We start from the raw sequence: 17,147 nt of genomic DNA, 5'->3' as shown, positions 1-17,147 counted from the left end.
AATTAAACTTGCCAGAGACAAAAATCACCAGATGAGTTTTTGAGTCTGCCATTTTTTTTACTGTTTCAATCTGAATTGAACCAGCTTAAAACTAACTGGGTTTTGTTTGGTAGGTTTTTGCTTCAAGTTCCAATTCTGATCTCTTCCTGAATCTCATTCAACATGCAGCTATCTGAATGCTTGCACTGGCACAAACAAACAAGTGGATGTTAACAGAAGAAGACAGGATTGCAACTTTTGGCTTCCTTATGCTACCATAACATGATGTGAAATATGGCTTCTATATCAGCCCTCCTAGCCATTATTTGTCTTAAAAGAACTCAGGAAACATCATTTCTCCCTCTTTTTCATATACTGAATATCACTGTATTCTCAAACAGAAGACATTCTTCAGTCTTGTAAGATACACTGCTTGGAAGCTGCTATGCATGTGTACATCATATACATTTGCAGCAGGCTTTTCAAATTCAGTACTAATATGGCCTGTGCAGGGACTTACCTTTCATTAATGCTTTCAGCTCGAAGAGTATACACTCTGTCAATGTGGGAGATATGGAAGATGGGCTCATCTCCAGAAGGGTCTGTGGGTAATTTTACTAGTACCTCGTTTAGAAAAATAGGCTGTAAAACATTAGGCAAAGCTAGAGTTTTACTGCACAATATCTGAACAGATGCATCCAACACAGAGCAATTTACAACAGATTTATCATGTGCCTGCAGTAACATTCCCCTTCTGCCTACCTTCCACCTTTCTTCAGATTCGTCATTTAAAAAATTTTCTTAGTATCAAAGACATAGATGCCTCCAGAGTCTGGGAACACTGAAGCTAGAAAGCAGCCTCATGAAGCATAGCAACCTCTCCTTTCCCACAAAAAACCAGCAAATATTACATCTCTCCATCACTCCCTGACACATGTGACCTCTGTGGAAGAGGTTGTTTTAACAAAACTTCAAAAGCATGTTTTCCTACCTCGCTCAAGCAAACAACCATCAAGCTTTCTCACCATCACTGCCTGGAAGCCTCAGCCTATGCCAAAGCTTTCAAACCTCTTCTATATAACAGCTATTGCCTGCACATCCAGTATGGCTGCTGCCTGCTATACACAGTTAGCAAACTACCACCTTAGTCACCAGCTAAGAGTGGTACTTACAGTTTTGTACATTTTGTATTGCAGATTAGACTTGGGGCTGAAGACCTTGTCTGTGCCAGAAGAGCCAAGAGGTTTGATGATCTGAGTCAGGAGGAGGAAATCGTTGAACAGAAACCCATACAGTTCCTTGTTGCTCTTGGCTTTATAGAGTTTCCCACTGTGCAGAAACTTGCGTGGTCCCAAGCAGTTTGTAACAGAATTAAATACGAGTTGCTGCGAAAAGTAGAAGAAGAACAACAACGCACTGTATAAAGTAAAACAATCGAGGTTCCCCTGAAAGAGATCAAATATAGTTTTGAGTCCTGACATTGCTTTCAATTCGTGTCACAGGGATGACAAGCAATGGCTCTGCCTTGCGCATGACAAGCAGTGCAAGTCACAGAAAAGCTGGGTGAAAATTAACTTTAAGGCAGCCCATCAGTTGCACGGGCATCAGTTGGACAGAGAAAAGCCAAAAGCCTTTGTGCCTCCTTTCGAGCTTCTCTGCCACGCACATGCATCTCTGTGAGTGGAACTGAGCCGATGATGACTTGTCCTGGATTAGCAGTAGTTATGCAAATGGCTGCTCCAAATGCTGAGCTTCTTAACAAGGACTGGACATCTAAACTGTCTTTGAATTTCACACATTAAAACAGACAAAAGAAATGCCAGATAGCCTGCCTTTGTGTACCCATGATAGCGGGAGTCAGAGGGCAGCTGCTGACCAGTGGCTGGAACTGGCAGAATTCAAGACTCATCTGGAGGTTGTTACCAGATGAGTAGAGGCTTGCCCTTTCCTCAACGGTCATTTTCAGGTTTATCTTCAGTAGGTGATGGTATGGTTCTTGCCATCCCAGTTGGCTGGGCAGCTAGGTCTGGAGTGGTTCCTTTTACAGATTAGAAACACCTCAGTCAGAAAACTGTGGGGAGGTCAGACCACTCCTTGCCACAGATTCAAGGCTGCTACTGGTGTTACCGTGTCAGGAAGCAGCCACTTGGTCTTCCAGGTAATATTTTTGGTGTTCTAGGGCCAGACACCATGTACAGAATATAAGAACAGCCACCTTCCTTCAGGAAGCAGTTACAAGACTCCTGAATGTGACTTTGACCCTTCTAAAAATTGTCATACCTGTCTTTCTCCTTAAACAGTTAAGATTTCATAAGATGAAATGCAATGTTTTCCAGTTTATAAACCAACCAGTACTGGTAATTTCTTTTATCTTCCAGAACAAAAAACTCAAACCATGCTTTGAAAATCAAGTTGTGATCTTTTTGCCTCTCTTATCTTCACCAGTAACAGGGAAGCAAGCAAAATATCCTCCAACCTTCTGCAGGACATACCGACACAATATTTTCATTATAGTTTCAGAAGACAAACTCAGTATGTTGCCTTAAAAAAATACATAAGGAGAGGCTGTGATTTTCTCTATACAGTTTTGAGAGAGACTTGATCGGTATTCTTGAGTTTTCAAAATGTACACAAAGTTTTATCACAACAAGTACTTTCTGTGATGAGTTTTAAAGCACTCCAGGATGGTCAGGTATAGTTTCAGGATGCAGTACATCAGTACAATAACCACTGTATTGTAAAGAGTTATGAAACCAGAAAGTTGTGGTTGAAAATTGCAGCATTGACCCTGGCACTAGTCCAGAGGCAGGCAACAAAAACAGCATTTATCATATAGAAGGCACTAACACAAGCAGCAAAAAGGATTACGTGCAGGAGTGAAAAGGAGCCAAAGAAAGATGAAAACAAAAGGATCGAAGATCATATCACTTGATTAATTACACTGTTTGTCCCCTGATGCAGTGCCATAAGTGAGCTATGGTTTCTTCCCGACTGGTGGAGAAGTGTGCCCACACTTGCATTACTCTAGACAGCACTTTGTTTACCTCCGACAGGCCTTCACACTGAACATGAGCCTGGATCCACTCCAGCCTATCTGAATTTTCCTTCTCCCGAACTCCTTCATTTACTTGAGAACATAATTCTTCTGCTTTCTCAAGAGCATGCTTCAAGTGACTGTGGTCTGGGTGGTTTTCAGGAGTGTTTTCTATTATCTACAGATAAATAGAACACATTAACATTTTCTGGTATCCACAGTTAAAGTGTATTTATATTGTCAGCCCTACACTTCTGGTTTATTTCTTTATTTTCATCAGAGCCAGTCAGTAGGTTCCAAATTTCTTTTCCTCCTTGACAAACATGAAAAATAGAGGACAAACTCATAGACTGTTTGCCAACAGCTGAAATGAACGCCTGCCTGCAGAGGCTTTCCATCAGTCAGTCCACTGCTCACTCTTCTGACACAAGCATGCAAATTCCAGCCATACGCAGAAATATATCCAGGACCAACTAAGGACTCTCTTAAATGCCAACAGCCAACTTATAAATCTTTTCTGCTAAAGTCTGGGGCCAAGTTCAATAGCACCATTCAGGATGGTAAGCATTAGGCAGCAAATGAAAGTCAGGAAAAGGCTGTAAGTTATCCAGCAATGTAAGCTGTGCAGTAAGGTAACTTGCAACAACTTGGCATTCCAGCTTGCACACTGAATGTCATTTACCAGACGATAGGGAGGCAATGACACTGTGGATAAAAGGCAAAGATGAGCATGAAATTGACCCGTCACTCCTGTTACCTGAATGTTAAAGTTTTCATTCAGCATTTACTGCCTTCTGGTTCTTTGTGTGCAAGTTTCACCTCTGCTTCTAATGGAAATACTGAGTCATTTTGATGAAGTCAAATGAGTTACTGCATCTGTTCTAGTGTGATCAAATATGAAAGGATACCCCACGTTCCCTGGCACATCAGATACCTGACACTCACACAGATAGGGGGTAACTATCCTTTAATTAAGCTATGAGCAAAGCAGCATCAAAATCATCATATTTGCAAAAGAACATACATTTTTAATTATTAGTGGGTATCTTGTTACCCGTTGCATAGGCTTTAGTAGAAAACTTGATAGTGGCATTCCTTTACAGCGAGGATCCATTGCTAACCTCTGAAACATTAGAGAGGTAAAATGGTGTTAGTTCATTTGTTTAAAACTCTGCAAAATGAGCTTCTCCAAGAAAGAAAAAGGTAAGGCAAGAAACGAACACCATGCCTCAGCTAAAACTGTTCTCAGGTCAAAATCAGTGTCCGTGCAGTAGAATTTCTTGTCTTTTTTGCAACATATTCTTCACCTGTCTTGTCTGCACAAGAGAAAGGCCTCTTCTTACTGTCCCAGCATTTTACAGCAAAGCCATTAATAAACAAAGTATAATCACTTGAAAAAATGTATTCCTTCAATGAAAACATCTGCTCCTTCAATGAGTGCTTAAGTCTGAAGATACTTCATTTTAGCCCAATACAGAGCACTATCTGGGACTATGTTTTGCAAATCAGTGAAATTATGAGCTAAATTCACTGCATACAAAATTCAAGGCGATTGCTTCTTTTCTTACTTTAACAAACTCCTTGAACTCGGGGACTTCATCTGTTTTCTGCTGGATGAGGGCTGCCCCATTGAGCTGGCAGCTACAGAATCGGATGTAAGGCTGCATGTGTGGCAGCTGTGCTGTCAGGATGTCACCAATCATCTTCACTGGCATCTTCTCTCCAGACATCTTCTTACGCACACGCAAAGCCCTAAAGATGAAAAGGTCATGTGTCCTTTATAAGTAGGCCACTAAAAAATTATTCCTCGTGTATGAAATAAATGTTTGATTCTAATTTGTTACTGAAATAGAGAGACCCCTGAGTAATAAATAGATCAGCCCCTAGATTTATTGCATATTGTAAGAATACAATAATCAAGATTGCATCCTCAGCCAAAAACATCTTTCCCTCTTGTAGTCACCACAGTGTTATTTGACATTAACTTAAAGCAAAGCCAGATCAGACACATTATAAAAAGGAATGCAATTTTCCTTTTTATTAGTTTAGAAAGAGAGTAAGAGACATGCTCTTGAATGAGAGATAAAAACATTACCACTACTTCAAGCTCAAAACTACTTCTAGTTTTTAGCCTGGTCTCCTAAGGAAAGGAGGTTTATTGGCAGCAAGCTGCCTGAATTTGTCCTATCATTGCCATAATCCTTTATACCTTTTACCAAAAAAGAAAAAAAAGATAACTCAAACTTATGGACTTAGAATCTTAACGGTCTTTTACAACCTAAACTATTATAAAATCCCTGTAAGTTACAACAAAAATCAGCAGCTCAGTATGGAAAAAAGGAACCTTATTGGTCCTCTTGCTTATGAGATGCAGGTTTAACTCATCCTAACTCAGTTTCTCTAGCAATGACCAGATGAGCAACCTGTGTGAATGTGCCTACAAACCAGCCACAGGACTTACAGTGTCTGGCTGAAGCAGTAGGGATGGGTGAGAAGGGTGCAAGGAGGAAGATCAGATCCATCAGAGGCCACAGAGAATGAGAGGAGAAATAAGGGTACTTGCACTGGTGTGGAGTTTCCTGGTAGGGAATTGGAGTTGAAGTACTTGGAGACTTTGGAAGGAAGGGTGCAGGGTATACTGGACACAAATCCATAGGAAACCAGGATTTGTTGGTGCTGCTTCTCACAAAACAGTTCATTTATGTGCTATAAACCTACAATAACTAAAGGAATACATCAGCAGCTGTTGAGCCTTGTTTTGCACTCACAGATAATAGTCACAGAGCCGGGTATGGGCTGTGGCAGAGACAGGGGAAGTACAAGTCTATGACAGGACCCTGGGTAGCCTTGACAAGCACTACTGCCCTTCAAGAGAGGCTGATCTTGCCTCTGGAGCTCATGTACACCAAGAGCAAAGGAAGTGCAAATACTTACTCAGCAAAGAACTCCTGGATTTTTCTCAACAACAACTCACAGCAAGCATTGTTAATATTTTTCCTTTTTCCAACAAGGAAAAACCCACAGCCCTTTTGGTTACTACTTGCATAGGCAGCAAATATTTTCATGCAGCTAAAAGGACAAGCTGGGGGACAGATCCATGATTTTGTTATTGCTAAGTAGGAGAGGGTGGGGGGGAAAAAAAACACAACTCACTTCAGTAGTTTTATATTGCACATAATCAGCTCCTTCCAATTAACAAAAATCATAGCAACTTCTTTTTCTGTTAGCAGCTCAGATTCCATTAGTGGTTTCTGGAAGATCTACGGATTCAGAAAATGAAGCAATTTAAAAAGCATATGGTAAGTATAATCAAAGTGACTAAGACTGATGATGCTCACTTCCTTAGTCTGGAGGTGAGTAAACTTCACATCAGAGTAGCACTTGACACTCCATGGAATAGACATCAAACATGTGCGGTGTTCTGGAGAGCCATGGTGTTCCCTGATATGTCTGTGAGTGGCATATGGCTTTAAAAGAGAATAAGTTTAATTTGTGCTGGTGTTAATTATGACCTGGATAATCTGCTTGAAATTTGGGAACTTAAGTCAGTTTAAAATACAATTTAAAATACATTTTAATTTGGACTCCTTTATGGAAGTTCTGATTTATCTCACAGTGTCTCGGGTTTGCAAATCTGGACCTCTTTTTCAAAAAAGGTTTATCTCTCTCTGTCAAAAAATTGTCCATGTCAATTGCCTATATAAATTCCCTTTTTTTTCCACACAAGGGATGCCTTCTTGTAACATTAAAAACAAAATTTACAGTAGGTGGTAAATGAGTGCCACTGTGAATGTGGAAAGTGGCACATAGAGTGCATCAAGCTTTAAGAACTTACACATGAGAAGTAAACATTCAAAATCAGGAGTGAAAAGGGTTTACTAGAATGATACTTTCAACATCAGTGTTTTGGTGATGGTAACAAAAGGGCTTAGCATCAGTTGCACACAGATCCATACACACATGCATATATATCTAAATATATCAAGAGATAAAGATATAGAGAGATATATATGAAAATTTAATACAGATAAACATGGCAGTGATAAAAAATACGTTTGCGCAGTTAAATTACTGATGCAATTTACTTTCAAAAGATGAGTGAATAAAATCTGCTCCTAAAGCTGCTGTGCCCTCTTACCTCTGTGACCAACTGCAGATCATTGACATAGTTCTCTTCTGTGACAATGAGTTCGTGGATGTATCCTTGCCTTTTTCTTTCAGTAGGTGTCAACATATCCAGAAGATGCAAGTCTGCACACCCTGGAAAACACAAAAGGATCCTAGATTTTACTTATGGTCATTTACAAATTGATTCAGATCTGTAGTAGTTCAAATAAGAACAGTAACTACTGCCTGTTCTCATTCTCATGTGTTATTCTCATACCTGTTAATCATTCTCATGTGATGGCACAAGGCTAACGATGTTTCATCTCAAAACACTGTATTTAACTCTTAAACGCTTTGAATCACCGCTACCTGCCCATTTCCAACCTCTGTTCACTGTCTCCTTTAGTTGTATCATTTAACTGGATCTACACTATAAAACAAATCTCCAAATGGATTTGACAATAAAAAAGGAGGCAAAGACTTCCTCTGTTATTACTGCCAAAGAAAATGTAAGGATGTCCTCAAAGGGAACAGAATTAGGAAGGAGTGCTACAGTGACCTTAACTGTCTGATGGACAGTTTGAATTTCAGCTGATTTATATTCTCAATTCAAGGTTTGCCTTTATCCTTATGAAAGTTAAGGTAGATATCCTGAACAAAAAGGGCCTGTAGAGCTTATTTATTTCTTCACACTTTAATTGAAAATGGCTTCTAAATTTTTGAAGGCCTTGAGATCAGTGGAGGTCACTTCATAGATTTCACCAATTTACAGGCCAAGCACTCCAAATACTCCTGTATCTTTAAAGGCACGTAAAAAGTTTGTAACTAGAAACTCATGGTTCATCAGTTGTGTCCTTTAATATTTGCAAACCGCCTCCATTGTGTTTATCCTGTGTAGATGCTAGAATTTTTGAATAAATTCTAGAATCTCACATTTTATGTTCTATTCTGAATTAAAGCAGAACACTTCATCACAATTTTTTATGTAAGCCAGTATTTTTCAGTGGAGCTTAACTAAACTCTTCTGAGACTGCCAAGCAAATGTTTTCTTTTGGTTTCACTTTTAAAACTACTTTTAATACTTTTCTGCATAACACGCATTTAAAAAAGCAAAGTTGATTTCAAAAAGGTTGAAAACATTTTGCTTTAAAAATGAACTGTTAACAACTATCTCCACACAAATTTCTTCAGTTTAATTCCTTCTCTTGCCCTTCAGCAAAGTGTGGGCAAATTAGTATATTCCCCATTGAAATGAACTTTCCTTATGGAAAAGGTTCTAACTGAAAAATACTCAGCCTTCACTTCATGGGGTTTAAAATGGTCAAGGCTTTTTTTTTTTAAATTATGTTCACCAACACCAGCAATGACACCAATCTACTGAGATGTGACAGAGATGTCTGTAGATTGTGTAGATGATCACATATGCTTTACAAAATGAACCACTAGTGCTCCTAACCACATCAAACCCCAGACAACTCCTTCAGCTCCTTGCATATAAAGTTAATACACAGATAGTATTTTCTACATTTTAGCTTCCTGAATGTAACTCAGGAGCTGATGCTGTGCTATGCCACTAGAAAGGTCCACGCATAACACTATAAAGTTTTTCATGGACTAGCTTCAGCTGCTGCTTCAACTAATCTGTGCTCCTCAAAAGGCAATGATTTGACTTATTAAAAATTTTAAAAATAAATTAATTTTTAAAAATTAAGTAGATGTAGACAGTCCAGGTAGTTTTCTTTATGATTAAGAAGCTAAGAATAAATTAGATTGGAAGCATAAGTATATTGATAACCCTCCTTTGAGATACAGTACCCTGTAGTCCTTCAGAAGATGCAATTGAAACTTTGCTTCAAATAAATGTAGGTTTTGAGAATTATCAATTTTATGCCAAAATAAGCAAAGCATTAGGTACATTTAAAAAGCTAAAAGTTTCATTTCAGTTTAGTAAATGGCTGCTTTCAGAGCATTTCTTTAGTTATAATGTAAAACAGACATCTAATAAACAGAACTAGTTCTCCCCATGCATTATCAGCTTCATTAAAGGTGAACAATGTGTTCAATTACTTTTCTCTAGAGACTGGGGAAGTTTACTGTTCAAAGGATGCTGATGACCTTCGTTTGAAGTGTGGTTTTCAACCACCAGCCTTTTAGTGGAGGCATTTAACATTTTCAAGCATGATGTATAGCTTGACAGCCAACCAGCTTGGGTGTAAATGGACTACTCTGAACTTCAACTAATGGTCTGCTTTTGAACACCAAATATTTGGGAAAATAGTTTCTTCAATCTGAGTAGAACATGCATGAGACACTTTTCTGATTGCGGATTTTCTTCATGAAGTGCCTAAGTGCAAAGATTGTTATTGTCTTTGTATTAAGACATCAAAGAAGAACCGAGTTCCTTTTCAAGTGGAAATGTCAAGCCACAGGGCCCTCGCTAGTTTTTCACAGCTGCCCAAGTACTGTGCAAAGTACTTTTATGAACATCTACATTCCACTTGCAGCTGTAATAATATCATTCAGGGATTCAATTCACCACAAGAGACTCCTGCTAGGGGTTAGAAAGCACCCTTGGTATCAGACATGTCCACTGACAGATGGGAAAGCTCCGCTGTGGGTAAATTACAGGATCTTTCCTCCGTAGAGGATTCATTAATGCTTCTAACTTAAAGCACACAGCTATTCAAGCACTTTAAACGAGGCACTGGCATTTCTTTCCAGTTGTTCAGGGCCTCATAATTTTTTATTGTATTTTATTACATTACAGTTTATATTTTCTGCCCTGCCCTGGGAAAGTAGTGTTGGATCCCATTTGGAAGGTGCCGAATTTGAATCCTTAGCTACAATGTAGTAAATTCAGAAAAGAATGGGGAAATGACAATAGCTAACTCTGTATGCTCACAGCACAGTGAATACGCTACTTCCTGCCCTTTCTAGCTGCATAACTGGTAGGACCCTGAGCAGAGGCATTCACACACACTCACCACACTACTTACTCTGTCTGGACTTACAAAACCACCATACAAATGCTATGACTAGAACTCTGTGCACTGACCTCCTACCACCATAGGACCTGCAGGACTTAAGTTATTCTAGAAATTAAAAAAATGAAACCAGACAATTTCAAATATCATTGTAAAAATATGTGTTGTCCATTTTCCTTGCAAAGGTGGCCCTGAACACATGGGTCTTATAGGTAACCTCTAATCTTGAAAGCAATACACTGCTGCCTCTTTGGAGGGAAGGTTCTGCTGTGGAACTCACCAATTTACCTAAGTGGGCACAACTTCTAATTTCTTTTAATTTGGGCAGGTTTTCTAAACAATGTAACTGCCAGATTTCACTGTAAACCTCATGCTGACCCAGTACACAATAACAAGATCACAGCAGACAGGAATCTGTTCTATTACAGGAAGCCAGAAGCAATAAAAAATTACATCACAGTTTTCCCCAAAAACCTTAACCAGGGGGAAGAGAACACCATGATAGCATTCCTTCACTCAGACAAATTACAGCATTTCATGATTCAGCCTTATCAGGTGACTTCAGATGCAACCACCGGCTTCCCACTAATATCTTGTGGGAAGGACCCTCCACTGAGAGAATACCTCCAGCTTTTTCTGAGAACAGCACCAAGTCTGGTGATCAAACAGATCTCTGCATCTCAAGCTTCTGTGATGCGAAATCCCATGTCATGCCTGTTTTCAACTGTTTCAGCATGTTTAGAGTATCTCAGCTGGACTAGAATGTCCACTTATTGGTAGAGCAGAGCGTTTCCCTCTGGATAGATTGAAGCAGGATCTAGAAACAAGTCTGGAAAGTCTCATTTGCAAAATAAAAACCGTAACTTTGTTTTTCCTCCTGTTCCCACCAGTCAGCTATTACCAGGTAGAGGGACTGCCACTGCCAATCTGCACAGGCCAAGCAATAGAATCCAGGATCTTTGGTAACAATTTCAATTTTTCTTTTCTTTTCTTTTCTTTTCTTTTCTTTTCTTTTCTTTTCTTTTCTTTTCTTTTCTTTTCTTTTCTTTTCTTTTCTTTTCTTTTCTTTTCTTTTCTTTTCTTTTCCTTTCCTTTCCTTTCCTTTTCTTTTCTTTCTCTTCTCTCTTCTCTTCTCTTCTCTTCAATTTATTTAAATTCTAGAACATGCCTGAGTGTTAAAGGCAAAGTTTGTAATCCTCAACAACACACACTTCTGATAAACTACCACTATCTCAATTTTGCAATACCAACATCTTTCTTCAGTGTTTTAGATTAATACCATGTTTGCTATGAAAAAAGAAGTTTCACTTTTCAAGCAAGGAAGGGAGGAGAAGACAGCAGGTGAGACTATTGGGAAGGAATAATAAGTCCTTTCAGAAAAAAACAGAACATCTGCCACTTCCTTTCAGAATCTGCTTGGGGAGGATAAAATCCTATGTGTGAGGGCATGAATTCATCTAAAAATATAAATTGGCAGAGTTAACAGATTTCTGCACTGGTTTATCTCACATCAGGTAACTTAGAATCTCACCTCTGAATTACAACCCAGGACCTATCTTCAGCCCCTGACCATTTACTGTACAGTGATAGCAAATCAGTCGAGAGCATCAGCCACAGATCCAAGCTGAAGTAACCGCACAGTCCAATTGGACGTTGTCTTCCGCAAAAATAAAGATGCTGTACAGAGTATTTCTCCTGGAGTCAGAAATGTGACATAATGTAGTAGTCTAAAAGTTAAAATATTTTATTATTTTTTCACTTCCTTGGCCAGCCCTCTGGCCATCATCTTTCCTGGCTCCAGGTCTTCTTCCAAAAAAAAAAATTGAAGTTAAAGAATCAAATCAGATTGATTTGGACACTCACTTGGACCTGGAATTACTCTGACATATTACACAATTCGGCAGAGAAAACTGCACACGGTGGAGATGAGTGTGACAGAGAAAACATTAATTTGGTTTCAGGCATCTTGGATGAATGACAGAAAACCTTTACCCCTGACACCTATTTGAGCCTGGTTTGGACATGCATTTTGCCAGCCCTGGCACCAGCTCACAGCTGCACACTGGCAGCGTCTGCCCAGCGCTCTGCGGTTGAAACCTGGTACCTGGGCAGGCCAAAGGCTGAAGTTGGGAAGTGAATGGCATGCACACGCAGAGCTTCCTTCTTGCTGCTAGGGCCAAGCTGCTGCTGAGGGGTCAGACTCAAAAAGGTATGTAGGGTATAAATAACCAAGTGAGAAACTTATGCTAGAAAATGGGAGTCAAATCATGTGATCAAAGAGCACCACAAGGCCACAGGGAATCCAACACCTTCTAAAAGCTCTACCCCCACTGATGCAGGACAGCTACTTTGAGTATAAACATCTTTCCATCTTTAGAAACTAACAGCTACCTTTTCCAGGAAATGCTTTATTAGAACTCTCCCACAAGGTTGAACTTCTTAAAAAAAAATCTCACTTCTTATTCTGTGTTGCTCCACAGGGTTAATAAAAATTATAGAACGAGAGTTACACGTTTGATTCAAATTTGTTTCTGGCTCTACATAGATATTGCAATCTGAATTTTCGTGCTGACTACCAGGCTACAGGGGTACCTCTTGGGTTATTTGTTTTTTGTTGTTTTTTTAAAGTTGCCAAACTAAGATGTATGGAAAAGGGAAGGTAACGAAACAGATATGAAACTTGCTGTAATAAGCTACAGAAATTTGTCGCGTATATCAGAATTATGTTTACACTTAGTGTTTCTAGGTTATGCCAGATAGTTCAGATAACACAATTTCTCCTCACATGGACAATAACTCAAAATTAATCCTTATTTGTGGTAAAGTACTTCTTTGCAAGGTATCAAACAACAAGTACCAAAGTCCATAAAGTCTACATACAGGTAACAAAGTCTTCGTGGAAGTAGTTTACATTTTTAACTGCATTCAGGACAACCTTCTGAAAATATTCTTTCAGGGTTTGGAATAAAAAGGTCACCTTAGCACTCCCTATTTAGCTAAGTAACAGCTTGTTACCCAGTTGTCTGTGTGCATGCACACTGGTTCAATAAGATTTGAGCTGTATTGTCCCTGGATTTACTGAAGTTAAAAATAAGCCATTTATAGTAATCAGAAGAGGGCTGCATGTAAGCAGCTATTTAACAAGAAATGAAATAGCTGGAGTCAATGATCATAAAGAACTAAAAAGAACTGCTTTTAACAATTGAGAACAAAACTAGAACATGCAGGTACTTTGCTGCCTTGCAGGAAGGTTATGGCAATAGCCCATTTTAAAATGTGTTCAGTGAGCTAACAGGGACTGGAAGAGGTACCACTGAAGCTGCAAAAGAATGGAGATCTAAATAAAACTTATTCTGAATATAAAGTAAAGCACTCTTGAGAAACCTGTATCTTAGACTCCGAGTTGTCTCAGACAGATATAAAGCCCTGGAATTTATGTTAACAAACCCCTGAAAAATCATCCATGGAAATTCTTCTCAGCAGCTGAATACAGAAGAAATTCTTCTCAAGGTAAACAGAAAAACTGAACAAAAAAACCCAGTACCACCTGGAGTGGTCTCTAAATCCAGTTTCCTCTACAACCTTCAAGCAACAGCTCCTTTACCTTAGCTACTGTGCAAAGGGAAAAGGCACTTCACAAATAAAAATTAATACATGAAGAATGCATTAAATTTACTGCATGGAAAAAGAGCATTCAGCTCTTTTTCTTAATGCTGACTTAAAATACAAACAAAATTGAAAAATCATCTGAATGGTTTCTTAGTTTTGTCTATGAAAATTTTGTTCCAGCTTTGACTGGGACTACTGCTTGCTGATTTCACAGCCACAGATTCAAGGACCAAAGAAACAAGAGTGTGGGCACATATCCATCACAGGAGGCCAGTGTTTTTTGGAAACAGAATTGCTTGCTGAAGTCTGGATCTGCGGCTTAGGGAGGGGACCATGTGCTTTTAGGAGGCTAAAGATCTTTTCAGATGAACCAGGAAGGGGGAGAAAGGGTCGGAACTGGATTGAGACATAACCCTGCAAAACTGTTTTTTTAATTGAAATAATCCGTTTTCTTTATTAAAGAATTGCTTTCATACTCCCCTTCTCATACACACACACACATATATGTAAAAATATCCAGACATATAAGAAAGAGTAAGTACAATAACTTGCGCCTTGCTACTAAAGGGAAGTCACTGATTATGCAGAAGATCAAATGCTACCATGCCAAGCTATAGTAGTAGACTTAAGAACTTTAATAATTGAGTAAATAAACATTATAGGCATTTCAACGGTGTATGTTAGTATCAGCCACAAAGGTTTTAATATCTTTGTCTAGCACATTTTAAATGCTTCTCGAGGTTTTTGTGAGTTAACTATTCTCAACAACAGACTGACTGATAAAGGTCTTGCTCTGCGGAGTAATACACGGTATTCTTTTGTCTGAGGAGCCCTGGCACAAGATACACCACTCCATGTGTGTGTGTGTGCACACATGTAACTTCAGACTGTTCTCTTCACTTCAGCAGAAAACTGACCCCAAGAACTTTTAGAGCACTGTGATTTTGACAATCTTCCATGTGGCATCACTCTCAGCATTTTTAACAAGCATGTTAGGAAACATGTAGCCTGCAGATTATTATAATAGCTTTATTTTGCTTACTTGAATTAATGAGGAAAAAAAAAAAAAAAAAAAGGCAGCAGCATCTGAATCCCCTATATCCAAAGTATTGCCAATATTTCACTATGCACAGAAAGGATGCTTCTGGCCTGAAGTCATAGAAAATGAGACATCCCTTAGGACAAACGCTTTTAGTCAAGTTATAAATCTTTCAACACAGCTCATTATTGGAAAATAGAGATACCCTTTCATTAAAATAACATTTTAATGCATGAAATATTGTAATAGTGGAGTGAAATCTGGCTACATCATTTTCAGTAAGCAAAACAATGGGCACTGAAAATTGCAAGTATTATGTTCTCTTCCATTTCTGTCATACCAGGCAGCATATTTTTCAGCAAGTGGCTATGGTGGAGAAGAAAACTTTTTTTTCTTTTTTAATGGCACAGAGGTAAATGTACAATTTGTGCATGTTAAATATTATCCTAAAAAGAAAGAAAATCTGTGCAATTGTGCATATTTTCAGACTAGAGCTTCTGGCATAAAAACACAGAGCCTAGCGTCAATGTAAACCCACAGTAAAACAACACAGTATTCTTAATTCATCTACCAGTCTAGTGTAAAAAAATATCAACTGCTTTGTAACACATAGAAAGCACTGAATAAAGAAAGGTGCTAAGAGTTGCAGACAGTCACAATCAATCAGAGTATTTATATTGAAATAATAGTCAAAGAAACAAGACAAGTGTCATTCTGAAATTAAACAGGTGGGCTTCAGGCTACTCTGGTGGCAAATTCATTACATGCACTAATGCCACTTGGTGAATTCTCTGTATACACAGCAACAAGACAACAAACACATTTTAGACTATCTTTTATATGAAGAATTTAATTATCTATACATGTAACTAATTTTAAAGGCTGTATTACAGTTGTTAAAGCTGCAGGTTTTTATATATTTATATAATTTACATTCATATTGATGAAATACTGAAGTGCAATTGAATAAGGAGCTTCACTTGTTCCTTGCACCACACGATGGGTCAGAAGGAGGGAAATGGGGGAGGCTTAGGAACACTACAACACTGCCAGCATGAAATTTAGAAATAAATGAAATAGATAAACCAGAACATATCTAAATGGTAAAGTAATTAGTAGAACAGCTATATTGTGCTTGAGGCACTGGGAAGAGAAGGTATCTGCACTGACAGCACCAGGCATTTCATCAAGAGTTTTTAACTAATGCTGGAAAGACAAACATGGCTTAGCTACAGCACATCTACAACATAAACTTGACTGTAAGCTCCATTTAATATTAATTCGTATAAATTCCACAGTCTAGTTTAAAAAATGTAAACATTGGAAATTAATCGCAGGGAGATATTTCTATACATTCTTTCTTGTCAGGAAAATTACTGTTCATAATGTGTAGTTCCATAGTCATAAGAAGTAAAAATGAGAAATCAAACTTCATGTAACCAAGGTGAAAATAAAGAAGTTAATTCTCCAATACCACATGAATATCTCATTCTAGTGATTTCTGATACGAAAATGCAAAACTCGAAACATCTGACACAAACACAAACCAGGGTGCTTTCTAATTGTATGCAGCTACAAGTAATGTGCAAAATAAAATGAACATAACTGGGATAATAACACTATGCAAGGTTAATATCTCTTGTGCTGGAAGGAAGTTAATTTCTTCTCTCCACAATGTATTACACACTCAACAAGGAACACCTGATACATACAGCACAATAACTACAACAAAATACCTTATCTGTAATTGGGCATATTTAAAGTTCCTTAAACTGATTTAACTCCTTCTGTTCTTTTGTAATTAAAAAAAAAAAAAAAGACATATTGACAACACTGGACAAGTGAACAATAAAAAATAAAAATACATAAAATGTCTAATTTATGGACATTTGGAACAATTTTAATAGCACATGCAGCATTCCTTGATAGTGGGTCTTTTTGCACAAATAAAATTGCAAAGAAGAAATTTAATTTAGACTTTTCCTTTAAAAGGCTAAAATATATATTTTAAAATAATTTTAAAACTGCTAAAAGCACCTGTGCAAAGGTGGAAAATTAGTTTGGTAACTATGAAAGCCACAAAAGGACCCACTATCCTCTGATTTTTTTTGTGGTTTTTTTTTTGTTTCATTTTAATTTTGCATCTATATCTGTAGGTAATTAACTCAAACATTGCGATTACATGCAACTAATGTAAAATGAGGTAAACTGCTCTGCAGTGTGTTCTTCTACTCAGAAGGCAGTAGATGATCATGCTGGAAGCCACATGATCAAGGCTGCATCTCCCATCATCCCTCTGGGCAGTGATATGGGATAGTGGGTCTCTTTGAGGACTTTCAAGCCTGAGTGGGGGATGGACAACATATGATTCCTAGAAAAAGGAGGAAAACAACAC

The 17,147-nt window shown here is 38.2% G+C and overlaps 1 protein-coding gene across 1 annotated transcript in view; it reads right to left on the bottom strand.

Annotated features, from left to right (window-relative positions):
- Positions 1-17,147, bottom strand: part of ITSN1 (intersectin 1) — a 142,088-nt gene that overhangs the window by 11,595 nt on the left and 113,346 nt on the right. Inside the window, exons 30-36 of the mRNA XM_051631369.1 lie at positions 7,152-7,273; positions 6,167-6,273; positions 4,582-4,765; positions 4,038-4,136; positions 3,024-3,191; positions 1,152-1,364; positions 500-621 (exon numbers count right to left, since the gene is read on the bottom strand). Of these exons, the coding sequence (XP_051487329.1) occupies positions 500-621; positions 1,152-1,364; positions 3,024-3,191; positions 4,038-4,136; positions 4,582-4,765; positions 6,167-6,273; positions 7,152-7,273 (1,015 nt within the window). The remainder of the gene's footprint in view (positions 1-499; positions 622-1,151; positions 1,365-3,023; positions 3,192-4,037; positions 4,137-4,581; positions 4,766-6,166; positions 6,274-7,151; positions 7,274-17,147) is intronic.

The sequence above is a fragment of the Apus apus genome, chromosome 1, assembly GCF_020740795.1.
Source record: "Apus apus isolate bApuApu2 chromosome 1, bApuApu2.pri.cur, whole genome shotgun sequence".
Taxonomy (NCBI): Eukaryota; Metazoa; Chordata; class Aves; order Apodiformes; family Apodidae; genus Apus; species Apus apus.
Note: the sequence above shows the minus strand (reverse complement) of the source record. Positions and strands in the feature narration are given on the sequence as shown.